The following is a 25287-nucleotide window of genomic DNA, read 5'->3' as shown; positions in this document are numbered from 1 at the left end:
GCAGTTGGAGGAGGGTGGCTAGGGGGTAACGGGGAGGAACACTCGCCCCCTTCTGCCGACACTACTCCTTCCGAGCTACAAGACGCCCCTAAGCGGAGATCTAGCACCAGAATGCTCCTTAACCTTAATCCTGCTGGCAACAGCTAGTTTCCAGAGAATATATAACATCACATCAGCTGTAACTTTTTCTCTCCCCCCCTCCCACCTCCTGTTAGGCCTGGTTAGAGAAGTACATTCCTGACCTAAGGAGGAGTCGAGGACCTGCAGAGGCCTCCCCCACCACCCACCGCCTCACCCGCCGTGGTCACATTTCTGCCGGATCCATGTAAAAAGAGATGAGAGCATGTATGTGTTAGCATGTTGCGGGCACATGATATGTTAAGGCACACTATGAAGCAACCAGGTAAGTGACAGAGCTTCAGCTGCAGGGTATCACATCACCGCTCTTGTCCTCGTGGCTCTGACACAAGATCCTGAGCGGCTAATTGAGGCAGCAGCGCAATTCACTGGTGCTGGGCCCAGTGTCAACACCTTCAAGGTAACAGCAGATTTATGCCCATCCCTCTCAGGACGTAGGCAAAAAGGGTCAAGGCGGGGTGAGGGGGAGGGGGCATGTGCAAACCGACACCGTCTATGGGAGAAAAAAATTGTGCCTTTTTGCACAGAAAATGCTGTCATAACCGAATGAGTTTAGGAAACTGGAATTTCCTGTCGGGCCTCTGAAGCTGTCATAGGTCTAAGTGAGTGAAACATCTGTGAATAAAGATGCCCACATGATGACGGCAGCAAGCAACCCACCTAATTTCCTCAAATGTCAAGTGAGAGCTTCTGCTTTCCAACAAAAAGGGCCCAAAATAAAAAGTTTACAGCAGCTTCAGCAACTGAAAGTCAAAATAGAAAAACTCAGAGGACAAAATGCAATAACAGCACAGGTAACTTTTAAGTGCTGTGTGCAGATAATAAGGTCAAATGCAATTTTACGACTTAGATAAGTGGTGTTTGGCAGGTAAAATAAATCCATATATACGCTGATTTTCAGTTACGGCTGGATGTGACTAATTTAACGTTGCGGTTAGAAGGGGTTGGGATAGGAAAATCCTTATGAGGGTGTTGGTTTTGCAGGGAGAATGAGGGCATTGGTACAATGGGTACTTTGTTTCAGGCTAACAGAGGGAGGGGTCACTGCGGTGGGAATAGAGCTGTGGGATTAATGGATTGAACCTAAGTAGCTGAATCCTAAAGTTTTGGGGACTTCTACCTTATAAACCACAGCAGGAAATGTATTCCTGAAAATCTTCGGAATAATTGTACTTTAAAAAGCTACAAGTACACAGCAAAATCTCCAGTGTTAAATTAACACTGTTGACAGTGTTATATGTTTAAAAGTAACCTAGTCAGTTTTGAAGATTAACAAAGACTAACACTGAGCAGTGCTGATTTTCTAACACTGGAATATTTCTAACATTTTGAGTTATTTTCCAGTGTTAGAAAATCAGCACTGCTCAATGTTAGCCATTGTTAATCTTCAAAACTGACTAGGTTACTTTTAAACATATAACACTGTCAAAAGTGTTAATTTAACACTCAACAGTGTTGTATTTAACACTCAGAGGTGTGGACCCATATAGAGACTCTCCAGTGTTAATTTAACACTGGAGATTTTGCTGTGTATTAACATGTAATGTCTCTCAAAGCTGCTTAGTTTCATATTCTTAGGTAAACAATGGCTCAAATGACATTGAGCCATTGTGTAATGTGTAACGTAAAAACATGTAACGGGGGTGAAGAAGAGAAGATCATCCCTAAGGTATACCTAGCATTTTTTTTTTTCATTTTTCCCTCTTTCTGCTTATTGTTTTGGTTTTAAAAGATGCCGCCGCAGATGTCATCAATTAGCTTGGTAAAATAGAGCTTGACGGTGAAGTTCGGGTAGTAAAATTCCTCTCATAAAAAGCTGTAACCATCCAAAGAAGACTTACTTCGAGCTATAGCATTTTATTCATTTTATTTGTGGAGTTGTAGAAAAGAATTACTCTATCTTACGGTCCTGAGTTGAAACAGCGATTTCTCTGATTGGTGGAGGTCATAAATGTTTAAACTTGCAAATGTCAGGTTTGCTCAAAACTTCAGAAACCACCTAAGTGGCGATTTCAGTCAGCAACAAAACATCCAACCATATCAACAACTAGGCTGTAGTTTACAATACACACACAGCACAAACTACAAAATATATTCATATATATATATAAATATATATTTAAAAAATATATATACACATTCTTTTCTCGTTTTCTTTTCTTCTTGTTATTTGACCGAAATGACCGAAAATGAGTGACTGAACCCATAAGCTAGAAAACTGTTCACAGAGGTCAAGACAGAAAGCTGCATTTACACCAAACTTCAATAGGACCTGAAGTCTTTGTGTAACCCTTGCTATCACCATCCTATTTTAGCTAGGCATGACTATATGAAGAGGTAAGAGTTGCCTGGGGAACTATCACCTAACACTAGCAATAGCTAGCTAGTTAGCCGCTAATAAGCGGAATGCTAATTTTGGCTAACGAAAGATGCTTGCTACAAAAACTGAACAGCAGACTCATTTAGAGTGTCTTTAAGTGCAGCTGAGTGATTAACATTACAAAATATTGTCTACTTGTCACTCAAAGCTCCCTCATCCTTAATAAAATATATCTTTGTAATACATATTAGAATATAAATGTAGAGTATAAAATTACCTCTCCTTACAGAGTGTAGGGGGGAATATTAGCATCACCAGAAGCAGCTGCTTGGTTTAGACTTAGCATTTTCTTTCCATTATCGAGCTACAGCAGGAAGCTGTTTCCACAGAGATAAAACAACCATACACTGTACCTGCTTCAAATAAGAGATACTCAAATAATACAGTGAAGCCTGTAGTTGTTGAGGAGCGAGGAATGTCCCCCAGGTATCGATGTACCAGAAATTATTCTTACTGCTTTTACTGTGTGAAATTCACTTGAAGCAGGTTTAAGGTGGCATACTTCATATAAATATGTAAATAAACATGGTTCAATTCATAGTACATTCTCAGAATTTAATATAGGGTGTAAAGAGCATCTTCACTTCTTAGTTTCATGTCAGGTTAGTTCGACATGGAGATTTCTTCCACCCCGTAGGGCTCGTTCTTAAGCGCAGAGGGGTGACAGGTCCTGCCTTCACTTTTACCAAAAGCAGTGAGAGAAAGAAAGAATGGCAACTTAAACATGCCATTTATTCCACATATTCAAATCTGTTCGCAGCGCAATGTCAAACTCTCTGTGATGTCAGGTCCTCGAGTGAATGAGCTGCGTCCGTATTGACATTTTTAACAACATTAATTTCAATCAAGCTGCTGAGGAAGTACTTCTGTTTCGCTGGGAGCTAATGAAGAGAAAAAGACACACATATGGGACTCTTTCTTTTTTTGTGTGTCTCATCCTTCGATCTGCGCCCAGATCCATATGCCATATGGGAAAGCACGGATGACAAGATCCAAGAGTTCAATGCATTTCCAGTCTTTCTCCAAATGCAGCTGAAGAATCAAAAAAGGACTCCCTCTCTTGTCTCATATAGTCCCCTGGGCACATGAAAGTGAAGGTTGCTCTTGCAGCCCTTTTAATGACGGGCCTTTTTTTGAGAGAGAGAGAGGTTTTTGTTTCATTTAGAGCAAATCTTCATTGTTAATCCATTGCCTGTTGCCAGGTTTGGACGCCATATGTTGCACGCTGCCTCACTACCTTTCTTCTAAACCAAGGATTTCAAATTTGTCATTTTGATATGTTTCATAACGAGACAGCACGTTTCACGTGGGCTGACGGTCCTTATTAATGTAAAGCTGCAAACAGCTTCAGAGCTAATACAATTTATGACAAGAATACACAGCTGAAGGCTGTCAGGGCCATTTTACACGCGACACTCTGGGAAAGTTTTAAAGCCTTAAAAAGTTCAGCCCCGTTTTGTGGATCTACCTGACCCTGGTGGTGTTCAGATCGTATGAAAACCAAGAACATCTATATTCACTCTCGACTAAAGTATACAAACATTTCTAAGTCAGTCACAGTTTTGAGAGATCTGGCTGAGTCACAACAATGTGCTTCAGCCAAGACCAAGTCTGGAAACCATTAACATAGAATATAACCCGGCTTGAGCAGAAAGCACAGTAAATGTTAAGCAGGTGAGAGCCTCTGAAGCTATAGTAACAAAAAACTATTTTGTTACGCCTGAAACATTTTTACATTTGAATCCACAGATTTCGTGTTCGTGAGGCAGAAGTTTGTGGACACCATTTTTAAGATATTAGCAGTGTTTTTTTTTTAAAAAGTAGCCAGCCCACAACATAAACAGTTTTTCCAGCTAGCACGTTCACAGGTGGGAGTACAATATTACCGTGCCACAGTCTATACATTGCACCATTCATCACATAATTAGATTTTCATGAAGTAGATTGCCTCCTTATTGGCTGTCACGTCGACTCTGTGCCATCAATGCGAGAAGCCCCTTCTGCAGTCCGCTCCATCAGGCCCGTTTTTGCTTTGCATACCTGCCAACAAAGCCATAAAGAAATTACCCTAATCATCACGGTAATTAACATCAATAATTATTGACAGTGGCATGAACGAGGAGGGATGGATGGACGAAACGGACGCTTCTCTTTCCTGAGCACTTTGAAGCCAGTTTCCTGGAAGAAGTTTAAAAAAAAAAGTCCAGTAAGCGTGCGATGTACACGAGGTATAGGAGCCAAGTTGACGTCATATATTTGCTAATGTTGTGCGCCAACCAACAACAGCAGGTGACCCAGCTTCCCCCTACCCCCTCCAGCACACACTCACACAAACACTCCAGCAGTGCCACCCACCCCCCTACCACCATCCACAACCCCATCATCTCCTCCCTGGTTGCCAGGAGTGCACCTGCAGCTTATTATCCAAGCCTTTAGGTTTATAATGTAGCGCAGGTGCCAAAGTGCCAAAGCACCATTGTAGCACACACACACACAAGTCAACAAACTAACAGGCACAGAAATGGGCATACACGCTTACAGATGTGCAATGATTAATTAATACTATGGTAGGTAAATCCTTAACATTGTTCCCTGTGAGTGTTGGGTAACACATATGGGAAGAAGAAAATAATTTGCCTTGAGTTGTTCATTTGGTTTTTGCATAAATAGTTATTAGTGACTTTGTTCTCAGGAATGAAAACACCTGACAACATACGATGTGTTCATTCCTTGGAAAAAGCATTGTTCTGTATTATTGGTGGGATGTGACATAAGATAGCAGTTGTTTAGAGTGCTTTGGTCTGATTGGCCTGGTTCCTGAGATAGACATGTAGACATGTTTGCCTTCTATCAAAGATAAAAAATAAAAATAAATGGGCCTTACTCTAAAAGAATAATTCTGAAAAAACTCATCAGCAATGACTTTTTACAGAAATCAGTACCTGGTTACTCAAAAAAAATATTTTCCACCAAAATACACCCACCATAACTGTCTCACCAAAACAGACATGATATAAAAGGTGAAGCAGTATCCAGATCCAAAAAGTATGGAAGCCCGTTTCTGCCACTATAAAACAGAAAGAAATAACTTGACATTTTGAGTTATCTTTCTCAAAATTATTATTATTTTTATTAAGTCATATTTTGACAAAAATAACTAAAAATTTTGAGAAAAGTAACTCGAAATTTCGAGTTAGCACTGCCAATAAGTAATCTATGTGAATGACGTCATTTCCTTGTTACCCGTAAGCTGAGGCCCTCAGCCACAAATGCTACAGCTAAGCTACCGGTATTACAGCCAGTCATGAATGCGTAAATTGCTGAGTATTTTCAACGTGGCTTCACAAATGATGAAATCCTTGTGTTATTAGCTGAATCACATGGCGTTACTATCAGTAAACGTACTTGCGAAAGAGCCAATTTGTTGCTATACATTGGTAGCTCATGATCCGGTTTTGAGATCCATATCCTTCCGGGTAACAAGAAAATAACGTCATTCACGTAGTTTACTGACTAGCAATGGTAACTCAAAATTTTGAGTTATTATTGTCAAATTAATAAGTTAAAATTTTGAGAAAGATAACTCAAAATTTGATGGATAGTTTTTTTTGTTTTGTTTTTTTTTAGTGGCAGAAATGGGCTTCCATAGAGTGTGAAACCTGTATAAAAATGACTGCATTTTTTTTTTTGTCCAGCAGGGGGCCACTCCTCTGGTTGTATAGATCAGTGTTTCTCCTTTTGGAGCCATGGCACATATTTCACATTAGACAAATCACACGGCACACCACCAAACCAAAATGTCACAAAAAGCATGTTGATCATTTTTCCCAGCGCACCAGGCACAGGGAATTGGTTCGGTTTGTCCCCAGTATACTTTTGTTTTCTTTCTTCTGACCACTACTCATGCTAGGGCCTTCATCTGGGTCGAAACTGGCTACTTTTTTCTTTTCAAATATTTATGTATTTCTATTACGCGCTCTGTCGTCTGACAGCGTGACTATTATGTAATTTCTTCTTCATCTTCTTCTGTTCTACTGGCAGTTGGCAAACCATTTAACTAGAGCAGGTAGTTGTACGGCCCTCTAGTGGAAGAGAATTTAATTGTTCTGCCCGTTAATCACGCTTGTAGCTTAGAGTACTAATCGTGTGGAACCAGATAATCCTCCACGGCACACTTGATCATTTCTCACGGCACACCTATGTGCCGCAACACAGTGGTTGGAAAACACTGGTATAGATGCTTACAGGGAACAGATTTTTCTCCTTTGACGCACGCCCTCAGTACACACGTTCATAAGGAGTTAATAGCGTCAGTCGCCAGTTTCAAATCATACCGAATACAGCATGATGTTGATTTTGCTCATTACGATTTCCATTAAAGTAAAGAAGAAGAAAAAAAGCACGGTATGCTCTGCCGTTTGATTAACAGCTCTGCTTGTTAGGTCCACTTTCAAAACACAGAGATGACATTGGAAGAAGAAAACAAAAAACAAAAGAAAAAGGAACAATATTTTAATAACCATAGAGCGGCTGCATCTATCTTTTATTTACAGTCTGTGTTGACAGGTTGTAAACACCAGCTGAGCTGTAATGTTAACTAGCTGCACAACTCTTTTGGTTGACAGATGCAGACAGCAGAAAGATAATAGCTCCCACTTTAAATTCTCCACAGCACGGCTGCCGGACGTTTTTAAGTAACCTACTCGTGGTTTGTAGAAAGAGACTGCCGAGTTTTTCAAATGCATTTTTTAGCACAAAGTAAGAGCCCTTCACTCCAAAACACTCCAAAACTGGACAACTCCCACAATCGAGACAATCGAGATGGATGACAACCTGTGTGTTTTAAAACAACTACATTATTTTAGTGCGATCTGTCTCTTTGAAATGGCAAATTTAGGCCTATTGCTAGGCCTAACGTAGTAAAATGTACTGTAATATTATGCTTAATAGTGCAGTGTTAGAGAAAGACACTTAAGGAAAAAAGGAAAAAACAATTCTGGGGGAGAAATATCAACATTTCTGCCAAAAGTCTTCTTGTAGCTGGAATAAATGGCTAGACATCATAGATAAAATCAATCAACTGATCAACTGAAGGGTGCAGGAAAAGTCAGACACTTCAACATCAGCAAGAAAAGAAACAGGAGGTACAGTGCTCAGCATAAATGAGTACACCCCACTACATTTGTCAAAAACCCTTTAGTCAACATTTTCTATGATCAAATCTTGTTTGCAATCTTGCAAACAAGATTTGTGAATTTGCACACACAAAACAGTGATTTCCCTAACAAATTCATTCAAGCACATTCAAGCCCATGTCGCAAAAATGAGTACACCCCAATTATAGTCTTAGGAGAAAAGCCACACTTAAGACTACAAAATTCAAATTAACAGGCATTCAACCACAGGTGAGTCTAATGATTCATTTAAGAGGTGTCCAGCTGACAGGTGACTATAAAAGGGCATTACTTAACAAAGAAAAGCCCTTCCCATTTCATGCTGTCAGCAATGGCTCCACATGGAAAAGAAATATGGGCAGAAATCTGTGCCATCAGGAACTGAATTTGAATAAGTTAAATTCAAATTTGAATTGCTCGGATTGAATCTGAATTGTAACTTGAATAAATGCTTTTAGAAACTGAATATGAATTAGCCTAATTTGAAATTCAATTTATTGGTTTGAAAATGATCATCACTAAATTGAAATTGAATTTTATATTTTGAAAATGAATTAATTTGCTTTGAAACCGTATTTTATCCTTTAAAAGTTTAGCTCTCGAATAATTTCAGATTCACTTGTCACCATCCAGTTTCAGTTCTACAATTCAATTTCAGTTCCAAATTTCAGTTTTTTTGGGACTTACATCCGGTTCCGGTTCAAGAGTAATCGAGCGCAGATTAATAGAACTACGTTTTACTAGCGGACCGAAAGTGTAGCTAACTGCAGTGAACTTTCACTGCAGTTAGCTAAAGCAGTATAAAGCCAAACTGGAGTGACCGTTTCCTGTGACACCATACAGCGCAAACTGCAGAGGAATGGCATGCATGGGTATTGTACACGAAGGAAGCCTCTCCTAAAGCCCATGCACAAAAAAGCATGCCTAGAATTTCCTAGGGCCCATGCTGAAAAAGATGAAGACTACTGGGACTCAAAAAAAAAGATCCACACATCTAAAGCTACTGTTGCATTTCTGAAGAAGAACAGGGTGATTGAATGGTTCATTTAATTAAGTATGTCTCCTGATCTGAACCGAATCGAACACCTGTGGGGAATTCTGAAGCGATAAGTTGAGCATCACTCTCCATCCAGCATCCGGGCTCTAAAAGAGGTTATTCTTGAAGGATGGAAAAAGATAGATGTTGCAATATGTCGCCAACTTGTTCATTCCATGCCTAGAAGACTTGGTGCTGTCCTTGAAAATCATGGTGGTCATACAAAATACTAGATGTAGTAGTTTTTGTTGTGGGGTGTATTCATTTTTGCTTCAACCAATTTGAGTAAAACTGAAGATTTTGTGATATAAGTTATATTATTAACCTTAATTTCATGTTATGGAGTTAAACAAGTGTTCAATAAAACTCAGCCTTGTGAAGATTTTGGAAATTGTTCTTTCGTTCATTGAGCTGCTGATTAAATCTGTACTTTTTAAAGGGAGTGTACTCATTTATGCTGAGCACTGTAAGTCACAGGACGAGACTTCTAGGCAAAGCAAAGCGAGCTAATCTAATTATCCAAGCTTTCATAAAGTCGGAAGAGGGCTATTGTTATTCTCTCTTGGTTTATTTATCTGTTTACTAACTGAGTGTGTGAAGCGATATGCTCTCCTTCAAAAAGAGGTCAAAGGTCAGCCCCGTGTACCGAATAGCAGCTTGTGGCAGAAGCTGATATGGATGCAGCGTGCTGTTCAAGGACGCTTCAGCGAGCGTGAGCGTGCGTGACAACGCAAGGGCAACGTGGACGGTTACCGTACTCTCTCCCTGCCAACGGCAAACAGCAAAACTCGTGTTTTTCTTGCTGAACTGGGTCTGCAGCGGCACCGCCGGCACGTGCGCATCACGCTTCTAAAGCAACACGAATCGGTTCCTGGTTCAGCAGAAATTCGCTTAACTTGCAAGCTTTTCATAACAGGCCAGATTATTGTGCAGCGGGCGAACATCTGTCTTTCCCCTCATATCGTTTGTTTGAACAGTTGTTTAATTCCTAACATCCTGTATATTGATATTGTATTATGCTCGGAGAAATAGAAACATACAGTGAGGTTTTTTGTTGTTGTTTTTTTTTTCTAAAAAGCCCTTTGTTGTTCTGTCTTTTTTCACCAACTTTGTTTGGCGATGATTTTGCGAGCTGAATTGATGGCAAACCGCAGGGAGCTCCGGGCGGGCTGAGACACTGACCACAGGCACCCCGATCCAGACTCAGTGACAGAACTTGCGGTGACATCTGCTTTTACTCAGGGAGAGCACTTCAGCACTTAATAAAGCATGTAATCGCAGTGTTGTAACTTGGGAGCAGACGAAGCAAAGCAGGCGCGGCAGTGAACTCATCATATACGGACTCGTCCCCGTTCACAAATGTCTGCTTTTGCTTATCTCGTTCGAGTTTATCGGCAATTTTACATTAAGACCCAAATGAAGACAAAGTGCCCCTTAAAGCCTTTTTGATTGATTACAGCTCTTTGCTGCGAAAGCAAAAAAAAAGCCATTTAACAAAAAGAAGAAAAAGAATACGACTTAAAAGGTGTTGCGCTCTGTTCTTATATACATCTGCATGCAATTTTCTGCATGTAAGTAGACAGGGGAAGGTTGTAGTTTTTAATGCCAGTTTAATTTGGGAGGCTGAAAGCTGCACGCTGCAACCAACAACAAAAGGGGGTTTTGTAAGCTTTATGACATCTGGGATACAGGTCACTTTTATTGTTTCCCAACGCAACATGCTGAAGAGGCAGACGGGCCACATTGCCGAAATATTTAGAAAAGAACGGGGGGAAAAAATCCCTCAGGTTGCTAAAATGTGAAGGCTTGCAGCAGCGTTGCAGTATGGAGGCAGGCTGGAATGAAATTCACTTTGAGTGTGTTCTTTGCATCTCGTCTCATATTTCAGCTAAACTGCCTGCTCGCCAGGGCCAAGGAATGCATCAAGCGCCATAAATCAGGGGCTTGATAGGAACTTGGCGGCCAGACAGCGGTGCAGAGTGCTGTGTTATGTAGCTACAGTACAGTAAAGATGTTTTAAGGTGAACATTACCATCTTGGAGGAAGAGGGAAAAACGAGGGGGAGGATACTTTGATTCAGGGGGAATTTTGTCCAAATGACAGAGCAACGAAAGCTCTTCTCACCTCCTTGAGCCGTTCACATTCCTGCACTTGTGAATCACTATGATCACCCGGAGGAATACAGGCCTCAAACTGCAGTCTGGCGCTGCTTTTAATTTTATTTATGCAGCAGAGTTTGGACTCAGGAAACACATCTTTATCCCGAGGAGCGCGCATGCAGGTGGGCTCGCTTGAGCTATCTTGTGTGTTTTGTTCTTGTCAAGGCGAGAAAGAGGCAAAAGAGTTCACGTACGAGAGGCAGCCGGCACTGTGTGTGCCAGGTTTGTTTGTCACATCTCCGCCTGTCTGCGCCTTATGCAAATGGGCAGGGGGGCTGGGAGGGACGGCTCCATGGGAAACTGCTGGTGCTAATCCAGCATGTTGAACAGGGGAGGAGAGGAGTACTTTTCAATAAAGCACCCCCCACCCCTCTGTCAAGTCAAACACACACAAACACAAATGCACGCACACACGCACACATGAATGATGGGTTCTCATCCCATGTGCGTGCGCGCTTTCGAACAAACATCAGAAGGAAAACACAAAGACACACAGGCGCTCTCCCGCTTTCTCCCTCTCACACACACATAAACACTGAACACCTGTTTCTTTTCCGCGCATCCAAACAGACATGCTTTAATATGTGAACAAATCCCACGATCTTAAGAACCCACTCTCAATCCGCAGGGTGTAATACCGGGGTGCTTTCAGTGAGATAACAACAAGGCTCAGTGTGATCGGTCTGTACTACCACCTATAGATAGACTAATAACACGCTCCAGCCACAGTCCATGACTTAGACTATGAAATTTATGCAAATTTGTGTGGGAATACACAGAGCCGAGAGCACTATTTAGGACTAGTGCATTTTTAGACAGCCCTCTTTTATTCCCAGAGCTCTCTTCAACTACATTTTTGCAAACAAACGCGGGCTGTTGCCTGAGATCTTGAGGGTCCCTTCACGAAGGCTGAAGTTGTTCACTGAAAGAGGTTGTCTTTTGTGAAATTCCTAAAACGCTAGAAGTCTCTAATATTTTTAGCGAACCAAGTCCTGCTGTCGTTAATTAGTTAAAATAACTGTTTTGGGGGGAAATATTTAAATAGATATTCACGTCTCTGAGTGAATTCTCACAGACAACAGATAGTTAAAATACCCAGCTTTATAGAACAAATGCAGCTGTCTACAGCCTGGTGCAAAAAAAAAAGAATTGTATATAGCGTATTTTCCCTTTAATAGCAGCTGCAAACTCAGTGGTCTTTGTATAACTTATAAATTTACACTGTATTCGTTTTTTAAGATAAAGCAAGTCATTTTTTTAGCTTATTTAATAAAAAAAAAAATGTTAAATTGACAAATACGAATTGATTAGCATGTATAATTTACAAATTGATGTGTTATCAAAATTTTGTCATTAATCTATCAAAAATAGATAGGCATGGGCCCAATTATTGTTAGCAGATTAAAAATGCAACCCTCCCATCTCCAGAAAGCTGACAATGAGCTGACTAAACAAATGATGGTTCTAAGCTAGCATTATGCTAGCTAATGTTAGGCTCGAGTGTCCTAAAAAATCCCACTTTCCCTCTGATTAAACAGTTTCAATACATTCTCACTTCATATGAGAGTTTATTTGTGTCTAAGTCTAACCATTTTAGATCCACTTAAAAGACAGTTTCAGTAACACCAACACATAGGCTAATACCGGCTAACAGCGGCAAAAACACAGAACAGTTCATTGGTCAGAAGTGACTCATTACCTGATATCTAAGTCCTTCAACAAAGTTTTACAGCCTTCTCCAGAGTAAATAAACGTGGACACATATTGACAGTTGAGGTAAACAACACAGACAAACGGCGGCAAGACTTTTTTGTCCTACAGCGACCACCTGATGCGTTTGAATTAGGAGGGGCAAGAATGCAGGACTCAGTTGACGGCAGTTTGCAATCTACTGACATTTACTGGTGAGATTTTACACACTGCAAGTTTAAGTTAGATACCAATACATGCTAGGTGTCACCTCAGCTAATTTTAATCACAGAACTGGACTTCTCAACCATGCTTGTGGCATTGGTGCCTGTTCAAGCACTGTGTGATGAAATTCAAGTATAATTTTATCAGCGCTAATAGCAAATATGTGTATTTTTGTAACACGCTCATTCAGCGCTAATAGCAAATATGTGTATATTTGTAACACGCTCATTCAGTCTGTGCCTGAGCCTTGCTAACGAAGCTAGGTAGCATTAGCTGCTAACTTAGCACTCCAAAAACTCAACCTGTTACATGTAGTGAGCTACTCTGATAAGGCTTTGAGAACCTGTAGAGCTACAGCCACCTCTTGAATCCCTTCAGCAGTAGTCCAGTGTTTATTCATGGTCTTCAGAGGTATAGCCAGAAGGCAATCTCTTCTGGCTGCAGCTTTACATTCAGCAGACAAATATGAAAGAGTATCAGTCCAATATTTCCACAAAACAATTCATTTAAGCAAAACATTGACTCCTGAAATCTCTCCCTTGTGGGTTTTATTTGCAGAGAGAGCAGCGCTGACAGTTTGCAATCTATTTTATAGTTTCCCTTTTGTATTGAAATCATAAGCAGTGTCAACAGTGTCTGCGCCAAACTCTAGTAATATCAATCACTGCAAAGTTTGCCTTAATTACTTCCTGCTAGATAAAGTACATTACACTCGTACTTTGATGCCAAACGACGACAGGATCAGATTCATTCATTACCTGATTCCAACAGCACACAAGATTATATTCCTCCCATAAAACTTGGGGATGTGACAGAGTTCTTTGTGCCGGCCTTGGCTTGAATCCAGCGGTTCAGTCCAGCCCCTGCACTCACAGGTTTGTGTGAGAGTACTCTCTGTGCTTTCCCCCTCTCCATCCTCTTTTCGGTACACAGTCAGACACACGTTGGAGAGCCACAAGACGCCGTTACCTCTCCTGGATCTATATGGGTAGAAAGAGAAAAGGGCGGGAAAAAAAGGACAAACACAAAAGCAATCAACAAATCCTGTTTGCTTGAGTCCTGCGAAACATAATAGGGCCAAATCATCATCTATTTAGCTTCGTCAAATCACTGACAGCAGGCCTTGATAAAAGAGAGTGGAAAATATGTAGGGTACAAGACTGTGCCAAGACCCTCACCGACAAGAGCCCCCTATTGAAGCCAGATGTTGACTCAACTGGCCAATTTTGATAAATGGCATAATGATTACCATTATAGATCGGGTAATTTTATATCAGCGTGCCACATTGTTGGTCCTCTTTAATGATAGCCAAATGAACTCTGGTTTGTGCCTGAGGCCAGGTGGGCTTTTCTGCTGTTGGTATGCAACATGCAGCGCTTTAACCACCATTAGGAGGGCGCCTGTGCTGAAGTCAGGGCACCTGGTCTTGTGGGCACCAACTGACAGTTCCTGTTGTTGCCATCAAGTGTCCAGCTGAGCCCTGAGCACATCACACAGGTCCGTAATGAGACTTAATTGGCGCTTTAGCCTGACTTTTGCCTCTTTCAATGTCCTCAATCCCATTGGAAAAGCTTATTCGATCAGAGCTTCATGCGCTTGACACAGTGACCCAGATGGATCTTACCTTGTGTGACCCGTGAGGTCCCAGCAGACCAATTGTGCTCTGGTCCGAGCACTGAAGTCTGTCTCCCATCCCTTGGGGATTGGCGCATTACAGCAGATTAGCTGGAGTAATACCTTTATGGAGCATGGGTATGCAGGGGTCATGGGATCTTTCCAGGACATGAAAACTAATGTTTGCTTTCGGAGCAAACTGTCACAGACACACTTCTAAGAATCAAGGAAATCCAATTAGTTTAATACTTAAAGTCAAATAGTCGTCTTTCCTCTGATCTGACACTGTCCTTATTCCACCCCTGCAACAGCTTCTATCCCTGTTTTCCTCTTGCAGTCTGAGTTCTCGTAGAAATGTTCCTGAGTGACGTAACCTGAACCTGAGCATTACAGTTGTCTTGGATTGCAATACATCTTTGAGGATTTCTGGTCTCTGGGACTTGCTTTTAGGAATGTGATGCAATGAATTTTTATTGAATGCATACTGTGGACCCTTCGACACATTCACATTACCTACGTGATGTTAAGGTCTATAAGAGCCAAGTGACCCCCCCATCATACCTACTGATAGTGTATTGTCTTCTTTTATGGTAATTGTAGATTCGATTAGACTGCCACTCTGGATTTTAGGAGAGAGAAGCTTTAGGTGATGATGTGTGTGTTTACCAAAGGGGTACAGACACAGCAAAAACTCACACTAGCATTAGTATGGGTTCAGTGAAGCTCTTTTATTATTGCCAAGATTTTTTTCTCAGTGAGTTCACTTTAAAGGAGCAATCATTTTTTTAAATGTCTGTTCCAGGTAAACACGATTCCTTCTACCATATCTATATTATATTTGAATAGCAGTTTATGGATGCTTGTGATCGAACACTAAATGACAAACATTATCCATAATGATATGGTCAGTGCCCTCACTGAGCTGATGGCATTTTGCAAATACTTCTATTGATGTATTGTTCCAAAAACACCTCACCGATGCACATGTGTGTGGGTATTCTGAAATCTTTTTACACACTCACATTGTGTAGCCCTGTCTTAATTAGGTAAAGAACTCATAATGTTAATTGTCTTCTTTTACCTTGCTTCACTCATACACTCACTTCATTAGGTGTGCCTACATGAAGTGTAGGTGTACAGAATCCCACCGTTGCTGCAGATTTATTGGCTCGATATCCATGATGAGAATTTCCCATTTGACCACATCTTAAAGGTGCCTAACCTAATAGTTGCAACCTAAGTTGTAACAATCGACTTACTGCTGTCTTCCTATGAGCTTGCAGTAGTCTGACCAGTCTCCTCAAGCATCAATAAGGCATTTTTTTTACCCTACCACTGGGTATTTTCTGTTTTTGGACCATTATTTCCAAACCCTAGAGTGGGAAAAATGTGGGAAAATCCCAGCAGATCAGCAGTTTCTGAAATACTAAAAGCAGCTCATCTAAATGATCTTTTCTTCCCCATTCTGATGCTTGGTTTGACCTCCAAAAGCTCTTCTTGACCATGTTCTTAAATGCATTGAGTTGCTGCCATTTGATTGGCTGATGAGATATTTGTCTTAATGAGGAGTTGAACAGGTATTCCTAATAAAAAGGGCAGTGAGAGTAGATGCTCTTATTAAACATGGCCAAAGTTTCAGATAACAAGGTGAGCATATATACAAAGAATAGCTGTAGGGCAAAAACTCAGTTTCCTCTCGAGCACGCAGGTCTAAATGTCAATAAAGAAACCATTGGCTTGAACTGTGCGACATGCAAAGCCACCTTTAAATTTAAGGTGGCTTTGCGGCCAGCTGTCTTCAATACAGACATCAGCTGTGTCACTTTACTTGTTCATCAGTTAATGTCACCAGATATCGAACTGGGACTTTTATGTGCCAAATTGCAATCATTCACAATCAGCAAGGACCAAATGCAATAAATAAACACAAGAAAGAGCCACAGTAATGAAGTCATTTTTGTAGCATAGCTCATTTTATTGTTTAAACAGTTTTGCATAGGAAATATATCCACTTCCAGTAATTGACTGCAGTAAAAACAGCTGCTAGCAGTATAGGCTGGATATAACAGTAACAATCACAAAAAGTTGAGCCTTATTTACACTGATTTTAATCTTGTGGCAATTTTAGCCCCTGCACCAAATGTAACTAGCTTGAAGGCATCGCCTATTGGGTGGCGTTGATAAAAATCAATAAAAGAAGGGATATCAAGGCCTTTGCTATACAGTTCACAATGGACACCTGTGGCTCCTAAACTGTAAATGAAAAGATGAAAAGAACAAAAAAAAAAAAAAAAAAAAAAAAGGTTTTCCAAAAGTCCTCTAAAACGTACATTCAGATACATACATAGACCTTTGCACACACTTGCAGTGTAACTACGATCACTACTGGAGACTGTTTACATATTGTTTTGTTGGTGTTGTTGTTGTTGTTCCTTTTATATATTTATATATATATAGATTCCACCGTGATTCCTAAAATAGAAATGTGTGCGCAGCGGGAAGTAAAAGTGCCACAAGACCCAAAAAGAAATCAGCCCTGCAGAGAAAAATGGTGACTAAAGAAATTCCGTCATTGCGCTTAATGTAGCACTGACCCTCCCGCCCAACTCCCCCGCCCTCCCTGAAAAAAAAAAAAGAAAAAGAAAAAAGAAGAATTTCCTATTATTTTTTTTTTTTTTAACAAATCCGGCGTGGGCATCGTGTGCTGACGTAATTCGAAAATGAATAAATCACAAAAAAAAAAACCACCAAAAGAAGTGATAAAGAGCATATTTTCAGATGCGTTTGCCACATTCTGCTCGGTGTGACGCCGTTTTCTTCTCGCCACGTAGGAAAGTTAAGTCTATCACATTCTACATATTGTATACAACAGACACTTGGACAGCTTGAACAGGCACTGCATTGCTATCTTTTAGTCTCCTTTTGGTGAATGTTACATCCTGTAAAAATGCTGGTTTTTCATGTTTCATAACAACCTGATGCCAAGTGACTAGCAGCTAGCCAAAGTATGGAAGATGTATATTGCTCATGTAGGATGAAAATGAAGTTTTCTCTTAAGTCTGCATGTGTACAAGCCTCTCAGTCCCTACAGAATGTGTGACATTCAGTTAAAAAGGAACAATCTCACATATTGCATGAGTGCCACAGGTCCTCCTTGCATAAAGTCGTCCTGTTTCTCTGCGATCGCAGCGATCAGTGTAATAATACTTTCCAGTCTCAGTATTTGCTCTGAATGGGGGCTCTTGAAGCTGCTGATGGGTTGAACACTGATTTTTTTTAACCCGAAAACACTAGCTCAGCTGGAAGGTACAGTACCCTAATCTGAAGCACCTGAAAAGCATGTAGTATTTGTTTGTAGTGTGAATGGAGGGTTTCCTATAGTACATCAGGATTTGACAACGTGTGAAATGACAAAAGTGCAAAATGAGTGGATGCTTTCTTTTAGGAAATTCTTAAAACAACATCGCCTGCATGCGAACGACGCGCACAGCTCCAAACTTGCCAGATATACGGTGAGATGCAGCACCAATCACGTTGCGACAATTGTGATTTTTTTTTTTTTAAGAACAAGAAGAAAAAGGAAAAAAAAAACAAACAATCCGACAGATTCATCAAGGACGTTTGTCACTGCAGATTTTACCCTGCTTCTCACTTAAGGTCAGGTGCAAACTGGGGCCTTTGCCTTACAGGTTTACTTCCCAGCTGCTACAAGAAACACACTCACACCACAATCTTGTTGGACAAGAATTCACACCCATTTCCAAAGAAAAGAAAAAGAAACCAACCCCCGAGATAAATCACATCACACGCTCTATGGCCACACTACTGAAAGAACAACAATTCAAATATTCATGAAGTCTTTCCCAAGTGGAAATATCTAAGCACTAACCAAGTTCAGAAATAATATTAATAAGAATAAAAAAAGCCTTCAATGTTGTTGTTTCTTAATATTTATGGATCAGTACAGAATACACACTCCCTCCCCGACCCCCCCTCTTTTATCTTTACATACAGGAACACCTGATGAAAACACTAATCAGAGAAACCTGGAGAGTTCTAACTCAAATCCAGTCTCTGAAACAAACAAATCCAAATTTAATAAAACATTTTTTTGTTTGTTTTTTCTTTTTCTTTTTTTCCTAAAATGGAATTGACTCATTTTCCCCAGAAATGAACATTTACAAATGTGGGCTTCAAAGAAGAACTCCCCCGAAAGTTTACAGTGTACAAACTCCTGTCCTACGGCAGGCTTTTTCTTTTCCTCGACAGAAAGACCCTCATCTTCTATCGCTGTGTAGTGTCGGAGGCACTCGATCATACATCCAGCTCGGAAATTTAAACGCGTACGCACTTGCACGCACTTGCATGCACGCTCAAGCTGCCAAAGCAGAGTTCAGCCTCGCAGACCGCAGCTATCGACGCAGTCAGGATATTTACCATTATGTACAGTCTCCTCTTCAAACAGACACCAGCACAACAGCACAGTGACCCTGACACACTTTTAAGTTGCGCGCGCGCGCACACACACACACACACACACACACACACACACACACACACACACACACACACACACACTTGGGGACAATGCACTTCAGTGGGGTCTCCAATGGCCAAAGGCTGCAAAGCAGTTATAGTTTTTTTCCTTTTAAAAGAAAAAAAAGCAACCAAGAAAAAAAAAAAAAAGAGCAGTGCACTTACAACGGGGTGACTTTTTTCGTTTTGTTTTTTTCAAACATTTTCTTTCTGCGTGAGAAATCTGGGTGAAGACGGAGAGATTGAGCTTGACTTGAGGATTACTTTTTAACAACGATTTCTGCTCCTTAGCCCTCTGCTGGCGCCGGAGAGCTCTCGGGGGAACTCTCCGAAGGAAAACGTTTCTTTCACGATTGCAGGGAAAGAGTGCAAAAGGTGTCATAGCAGCACTGGCTGCGCTGCAGCTTTCTGCGAGAAATTTTTTTTTACAATAAAAATGGCAAGGTATCGATTGATATAAATAATGCCCTGTAATACGCCTGAGAGGTTTAGTTTGACTTCTGAACACTGTAGGACGAGGATGGGGGGTGGGGGAGATGATTGCCTATGTGCTATTTAAGTGCTAGATTTTTTTTCTCCTAGTGGATTCTATTTAAGCTTCTACTGGGGGCATTTGGACAGGAAGTTAGAAGACACCACACTCCTGCAGTCCAATATTTCCTTTAACATACTCTACGGGGCTTCTGCTAGGGAAGCGTCTCAGGAATTGACATATGTGCATATCGTATATACATTTATACAAATCTACTACTTATAAAATACTTTCTAAAGGCTTGCTTGAGCCTGTCTGGAACTGATTTCAACAGGTCTCACTAGCATTAGTCGGTGTGTGATTGTTGCGCAGTCACAGGCCACTTCACTGATGTGTTTAAGGCATCTACTTGGGAATTGCATTAGGCGACATCTAGAATAGCACGGCGTAAAGATTCGGAAAAACGCGCGCGACGCCATCGGCTGCGGCTCTCGGGGAGCCGAGACAGAACGGGATTCTACGCAAAAATGATTTCTTCAAATGATTGTCGCGCTCAAGTCAAGCTGTCTCTCCAGTGGAAGAAGAAGAAAGAAGAGCTCCTTCAAGGTCACACGCTAGCACCCCAGGTGGAAAGTTGAAAGTAAGAGTCACAGTAGACCAATCAGTGACTTTGCAGCCGCAGCAAGCCCAAGGGTGCATCATTTTAAGATAAGTACTTCTAGAAAAATACCACCCCTCCTCCCAAATCTCCCAAATTCATAATACACGGGAACATGTCTCACCATCATTCGGTAGGCCTATAAGCTAAAGAAAGAAAAAAAGGAGAAAAAAAAGACCTTGTCTCACACTGCATAGAAAGCAGTCCCCACTTTGGTCGATAAAAAAGGAAAAGAAAAAAAACACCCACAACAACAACAACAACAACAACATCATCAACAACAACAACGACAAACAACGATATCAACAAAATAAATGCATTACAATATTATCTATCTCCAAACTAGCCTCTAATAATTGACGCATCTATAAGCACTACCTACATAGGCAAAACTTGGTATTGCATAATTTTCATAATTCTGAATTCCACCCTCCGCAATAGTAACTGGAAGATGAACAAAATGAGCATTGAAAAAAAAAAAAAAAAAAAAAAAAAAAAAAAAGGAAAACAAAAGATGACAGGTTATTAGAAAAACCACCAAAATACTGAAAACAAACAAACAAACAAACAAACAAAAAAATGCTGGTTGATTACAAACTTTAAAACGGCAACTATACACAGCCTTGATATGCAATGTAACTGTGACATAGAGTAGTACATGAAGTTAAAAATCAACAATTTCATTCAGAGTACAAAACAATTCTTATCATAAAAATGTTAATTTTTTTTTCTATAATGATAAATGCAGCAAAAAACAAGTGTAGTGATGTCTCTATATTCAAAGGCAAGGCACGTAATGTGGACTATATGTCATCGTGCAAATTAAGAGTACTGGAGAGATTTTTTTTTTTCCTCGTATATAAATATGTCTGGACTGGAGAGGCAATGGCCGTGAACACGCCACGCGCAATTCTTGATTTCGGGGATTTGCCACCACCTGGATTCGGAATTTCAGCTTTCAACCTCTTCCACTTTAGAGTTAACCTTGCACAAACTGTAGCTTTACCCATAAGCCCACGCTACATTTGCATGAATAATACAAATTTTCCCATGAATTAACACTTCTTATTTTCTTTTTTTCCGTAAACATAAGCTTTAGAAGCTGTTGGCCAAATGCGTATGCTCTTGATCTCATCGTGAACATTTATGCGCACTATGTGCATCTCGTTTTCTTTACTTACGATTTTTCTGAAATAAATAAAAAAAAAAAATCTCCCCATAATGATGGGAAGGGCTCAAAATAAGTGCTGGTTTTGCTCAGCGCTGCACAGGTAGCTTTAATGCTCGCCTTCAACTGCCTTTCCTACTTAATGTTTTTACTTTTTTAATTTTTTTTTTACTTTTTTCCACGCGAGGAGACGGATATCGTGACTGAAATCAAATTCAGATGTTTCTCAAACATTTTACCCATAAAACATTTCATATTTATCCCCCTTCCTTTAGAGTCTTAGGGCTGACAGACTGATAGCTTCCCTTCAAAAATTCAATTGCACTTGCCTCTGTCGCATTTTTTTTTTTTTTTTATATTCCTTTTTTTAAAGGAGATGCTAATTCTTTCGTGAGGGGTCCAATCTCAAGCCTAGCATTTAGTGTTGTTTTGAAAACTGCATTTAGAGTTCTCAACCTTTACCCATAAAGCCCCTTTCAGACATGCACTCCTCTCCATTAATCTGACAGCATCTTAACATTTACGGGCAGCTTTCGACACGGCGCAGGTCTCAGTCGTACTGACGGACAGGCATGCACAAGTTTACCGTACACAAAAGGGCGTTTTCACAGCAGATATTTTAACATATCAAAGCAGGAAAGGGTGCAACATGCAGATGTTCTGTGACGACCCACTGGTGTCACCACTTAACGCTCTAGATAACCTCTTAACCATCACTTTTCAATTGGAAAGCTGTGAACTGGTGCGGTTTTTAGCCAAAACATGTCCCACAGGACAGGAACTGCTAGCTGTCTGGATGCTGGATGACGCTCCAGATGATGGCAGTTTACCCCACCAGCACCCATCCTAACTTGTGCAGACTTTGTTGCCCTTTCAGCCAGGAGGGTTTGCTTTTGGCGTCCAGCGTTGCCACTGAAGAACATCCTGCGCCCATCTCAGAGATGCTGCTGGCTCAGACCAAGTAAAAAGGTCGGGGAAGTCCTGCTGTTGCGTTTGCTTGCTCACTGACCAGCTTGCCATGACTTACTGGGACACTTAATGAAAACTGAGCCATCATCCTGTCATGTGGAAATGTCTCCTGTGAACAGGGTCTGTGGCGGCGAAGAGAATTAAATATCGCCGGGCACATCTTGCGGCCACAAATGCAGCAAGCCTTTTGCACATACCGAGGCTCTCTGCGGCGCTGCCGTGAGGAGCGTTCACGTAAGACTTACCGGTGTCTTAATCGCTTTGACAAACCCGTGAAGCCATGTCTGAAAGGGGCCTAAGTGTTTACATTAATTCATGAAGTAAGTAGCAGTAAAGAATAAACAAAGTCAACACATTTTTCTGAACAAAGAGTCGTATCACAGTAAACTGAAATCAAATGGAAGAAGAAACACTCTGAATTCACAAGTTTTTGTTCCTATGGTGCACACAGTGAATCGTTTGATGCGGGAAAGCCTCTTCTCAAGAGGTCTCAGTTGGAGAGCTTAGAGTCTCTGAGCCATCCACCAGGCAGAGGTTGTCAAATATGCAGACCCCCTCACTTATGCGTGTGTGTGTGTGGGTGTGTTTGTAAATCTAGATTTTACATCTTCCTCCAACATGGAAAAATAATAGGAATCGCCGCTAAGAGACTAGAGTGTCATGCAATAAAACATTAAGGCATCTATACATCACAGTATCTGAATGGATTGCAAAGTTCTGCAACACACAACAACTGACTGGTGGGTGGTAGGTGTGTGTGTTTGTGTTTGTGTGTGTGTGGGCCGGGGTGAGGAGACAGCAGACCTGAAGCTTCTTGGTTTTTTTTTTTTTTTCTTCTTTCCTCTGAACGAACCCTCATCTTCACTTCAGGGCCAGTGTCCATCATCGGGAGGGACGGGAGTGGGGAGGGAACAAGGAGGGGCTGGGATGAGGGTTGGGGGGGGGATAGTAGAGAGGGTTATGCAGCGCTTGCTGCTTTGCTGGTTTCATCCATGGCTGTGGACACCTGTAGTGCTAGCTCCGCACTACCAACACCCCCACCCATCTATCCACCCTGGGGGTCATCCGGCCTCTGTGTGATCAGTTCCCTGTCTCGGCGGGGACCAGGGGCTCACCAATGATGTTTATGCTGTAGTTCTGGTGGACATTTGTTGGCAGAATCGGAGTCCCGTTCGACACTTGGAATGGAACTAAGCTCGCCCAGGTACCAGGACTGTGGAGACAGAGAGACAGAGAGAGAGACAAAGAGATTACTCCTGTGCCGTTTGCAGTCAAAATCAGATTCTTTCACCCAGTTATCCTGAACGCTGCTTCGCTAATGACCAGCTCTGCTCTCATTGAGGTTCGTGGTCTCGCTGTTGGTTTGTTCAAACGCAGATAAACAAAAAAAAAGCTCGTTAAACTAAGCTGAGGGGATCCCACTTGATTCCCAGCGAAGGACATCGTGTGAGAGGGCCGTGACGCAGCCGCTCTTCTGTGCATTAACGGCGGTGGAGAAAAGCGCGATGGGGGGGAGGAGGAGCGCGATTGGTAGCGGCGGTGAAGGAGGAGTGGTTGTGGGTAAAAAGTGTGGGGGTCCCTACACAAAGCTGTTCCATCCCTATTCATCTCACGCTAATGGCAAAACAACACAGTGATTGTTCCTGGGGAGCAACGGTGCTAACTGAAAACGCGAGCGGGAACAAACAGCATGTTGTTCCCGAGGGGTGCTGCGCAACGTAGATGTCAGATAATTAGCCCCCCTTGCTCTTTTCTTCCCCGCAGGGCCCCAGTGTGCACTCATCTAACCCCCTCCCACCTCTCGTATCACTCCCGCTAAGTATGAAAATACCTGTGTTACACTTTTCACCAATAACCGATGCACGCATACGAAGCATCAGCACGCTGTTGCAGCAGCTGAAACGTGATGGATGGAAAAAAGAGCAGGAAACAGATAAAAGTGAGGAACGCAGGAGTGAAGGGAAAATGCAGAAAAAAAGGAAAGAAAAGGAAAGCAGGCTTAGATGGGAAAAGGGGACAAGGAGGTTTTGTTTTTTGGGGGTTTTCTTCACATGAAACAAAACACAAGACAAGCCTCGAGTCTGATGATGCTCCTGTGCAGAGACTCGACTCTTTGTGAAACTTCAGTATTAGAACAACACTGTCTGGGCTCATAAAAGCAACTCATCAACCAGTCTGCATTTTTTACAAATCACTAGTCACCGCTCTTTTACTTAAAACAATGGAAGTGCAAATTCAATTCACCTCACGGCCCGAGAGGCCCGACTCGCTAATAAAGAGTGAAAGACAGAAAACACAAGAGCCGAGGAGACGCATTCAAAACAAAAGCAAACATCACTCAAGTTTTAGGTTGCGTTTCAGTGCGCAAAGTGTTAAAAAAAGACTTCAAGGCTAATCCTCTCTAGCAGTTTTTTTTACCGTCCAGCCCGTCCTCGTTCTATCCTCTTCCCTTCCTCCTTCTCTCTTTCACTCTGCCAAAAATCATCGGACAGGAAACGGGGGATTAAGTTTTTCCTACCTTTCTGAACAAAGAGCGCACAGAGCGGCCAAGGACTGCAGCGCTCTCCTTTTCTTTCTTCCTTCCTTCCCTTCTTTTATCTCGCAATGTTTCGCTTTTCTTATGAAACGCCTCTCAGGTAATGGCTTACATTGTTTAGTAGGTGTGTGTGGGGGGTCAAACAGCTACAAAAATGCACTTTTTTTTTTGCACAGATCAGTTTTAAACTGGCTGCCTGTCCGCACCTGCATCCTATAAGCAGGTTTTTTGTTTTACAGTACAGAATAACTCTCTGCATCAGTGTCTGTGCATGCATTAGGGTGTGTGTGTGGGGGGAGGGGATCAGTTGCCTCATTAGTATGACTGAACTTGCAATTCAAACTGTGCAGGAACTAAGGGCCCCATTCACAGGAAGTTAGATGTTCAGGTATTTTGTCCCCTGTAGCTTTTAAATAATTAAAAAGACATAACATAAAGACAAACATTTTATTTGAAGCTATTTGTTGTTGTTGCAATCTTAACCTGCATCAGTGCAGCTCCTCTAGATTTTGTCTCCACACGAGCAGCTCTG

General features: G+C 41.4%; 1 protein-coding gene across 11 annotated transcripts in view; it reads right to left on the bottom strand.

The window, feature by feature from the left end:
- Positions 1 to 16367: 16367 nt before the first annotated feature.
- LOC120721826 (nuclear factor 1 B-type-like) overlaps positions 16368 to 25287 on the bottom strand; it is a 68740-nt gene continuing 59820 nt past the window's right edge. For all 11 annotated transcript variants that reach the window (XM_040012458.1, XM_040012459.1, XM_040012466.1 and 8 more), the window contains one exon: positions 16368 to 23432. In XM_040012458.1, coding sequence (XP_039868392.1) covers positions 23300 to 23432 — 133 coding nt within the window. In that variant the 3' untranslated portion in view covers positions 16368 to 23299. The remainder of the gene's footprint in view (positions 23433 to 25287) is intronic.

The sequence above is a fragment of the Simochromis diagramma genome, unplaced genomic scaffold, assembly GCF_900408965.1.
Source record: "Simochromis diagramma unplaced genomic scaffold, fSimDia1.1 OVJJ01000604.1, whole genome shotgun sequence".
Lineage (NCBI taxonomy): Eukaryota > Metazoa > Chordata > Actinopteri > Cichliformes > Cichlidae > Simochromis > Simochromis diagramma.
Note: the sequence above shows the minus strand (reverse complement) of the source record. Positions and strands in the feature narration are given on the sequence as shown.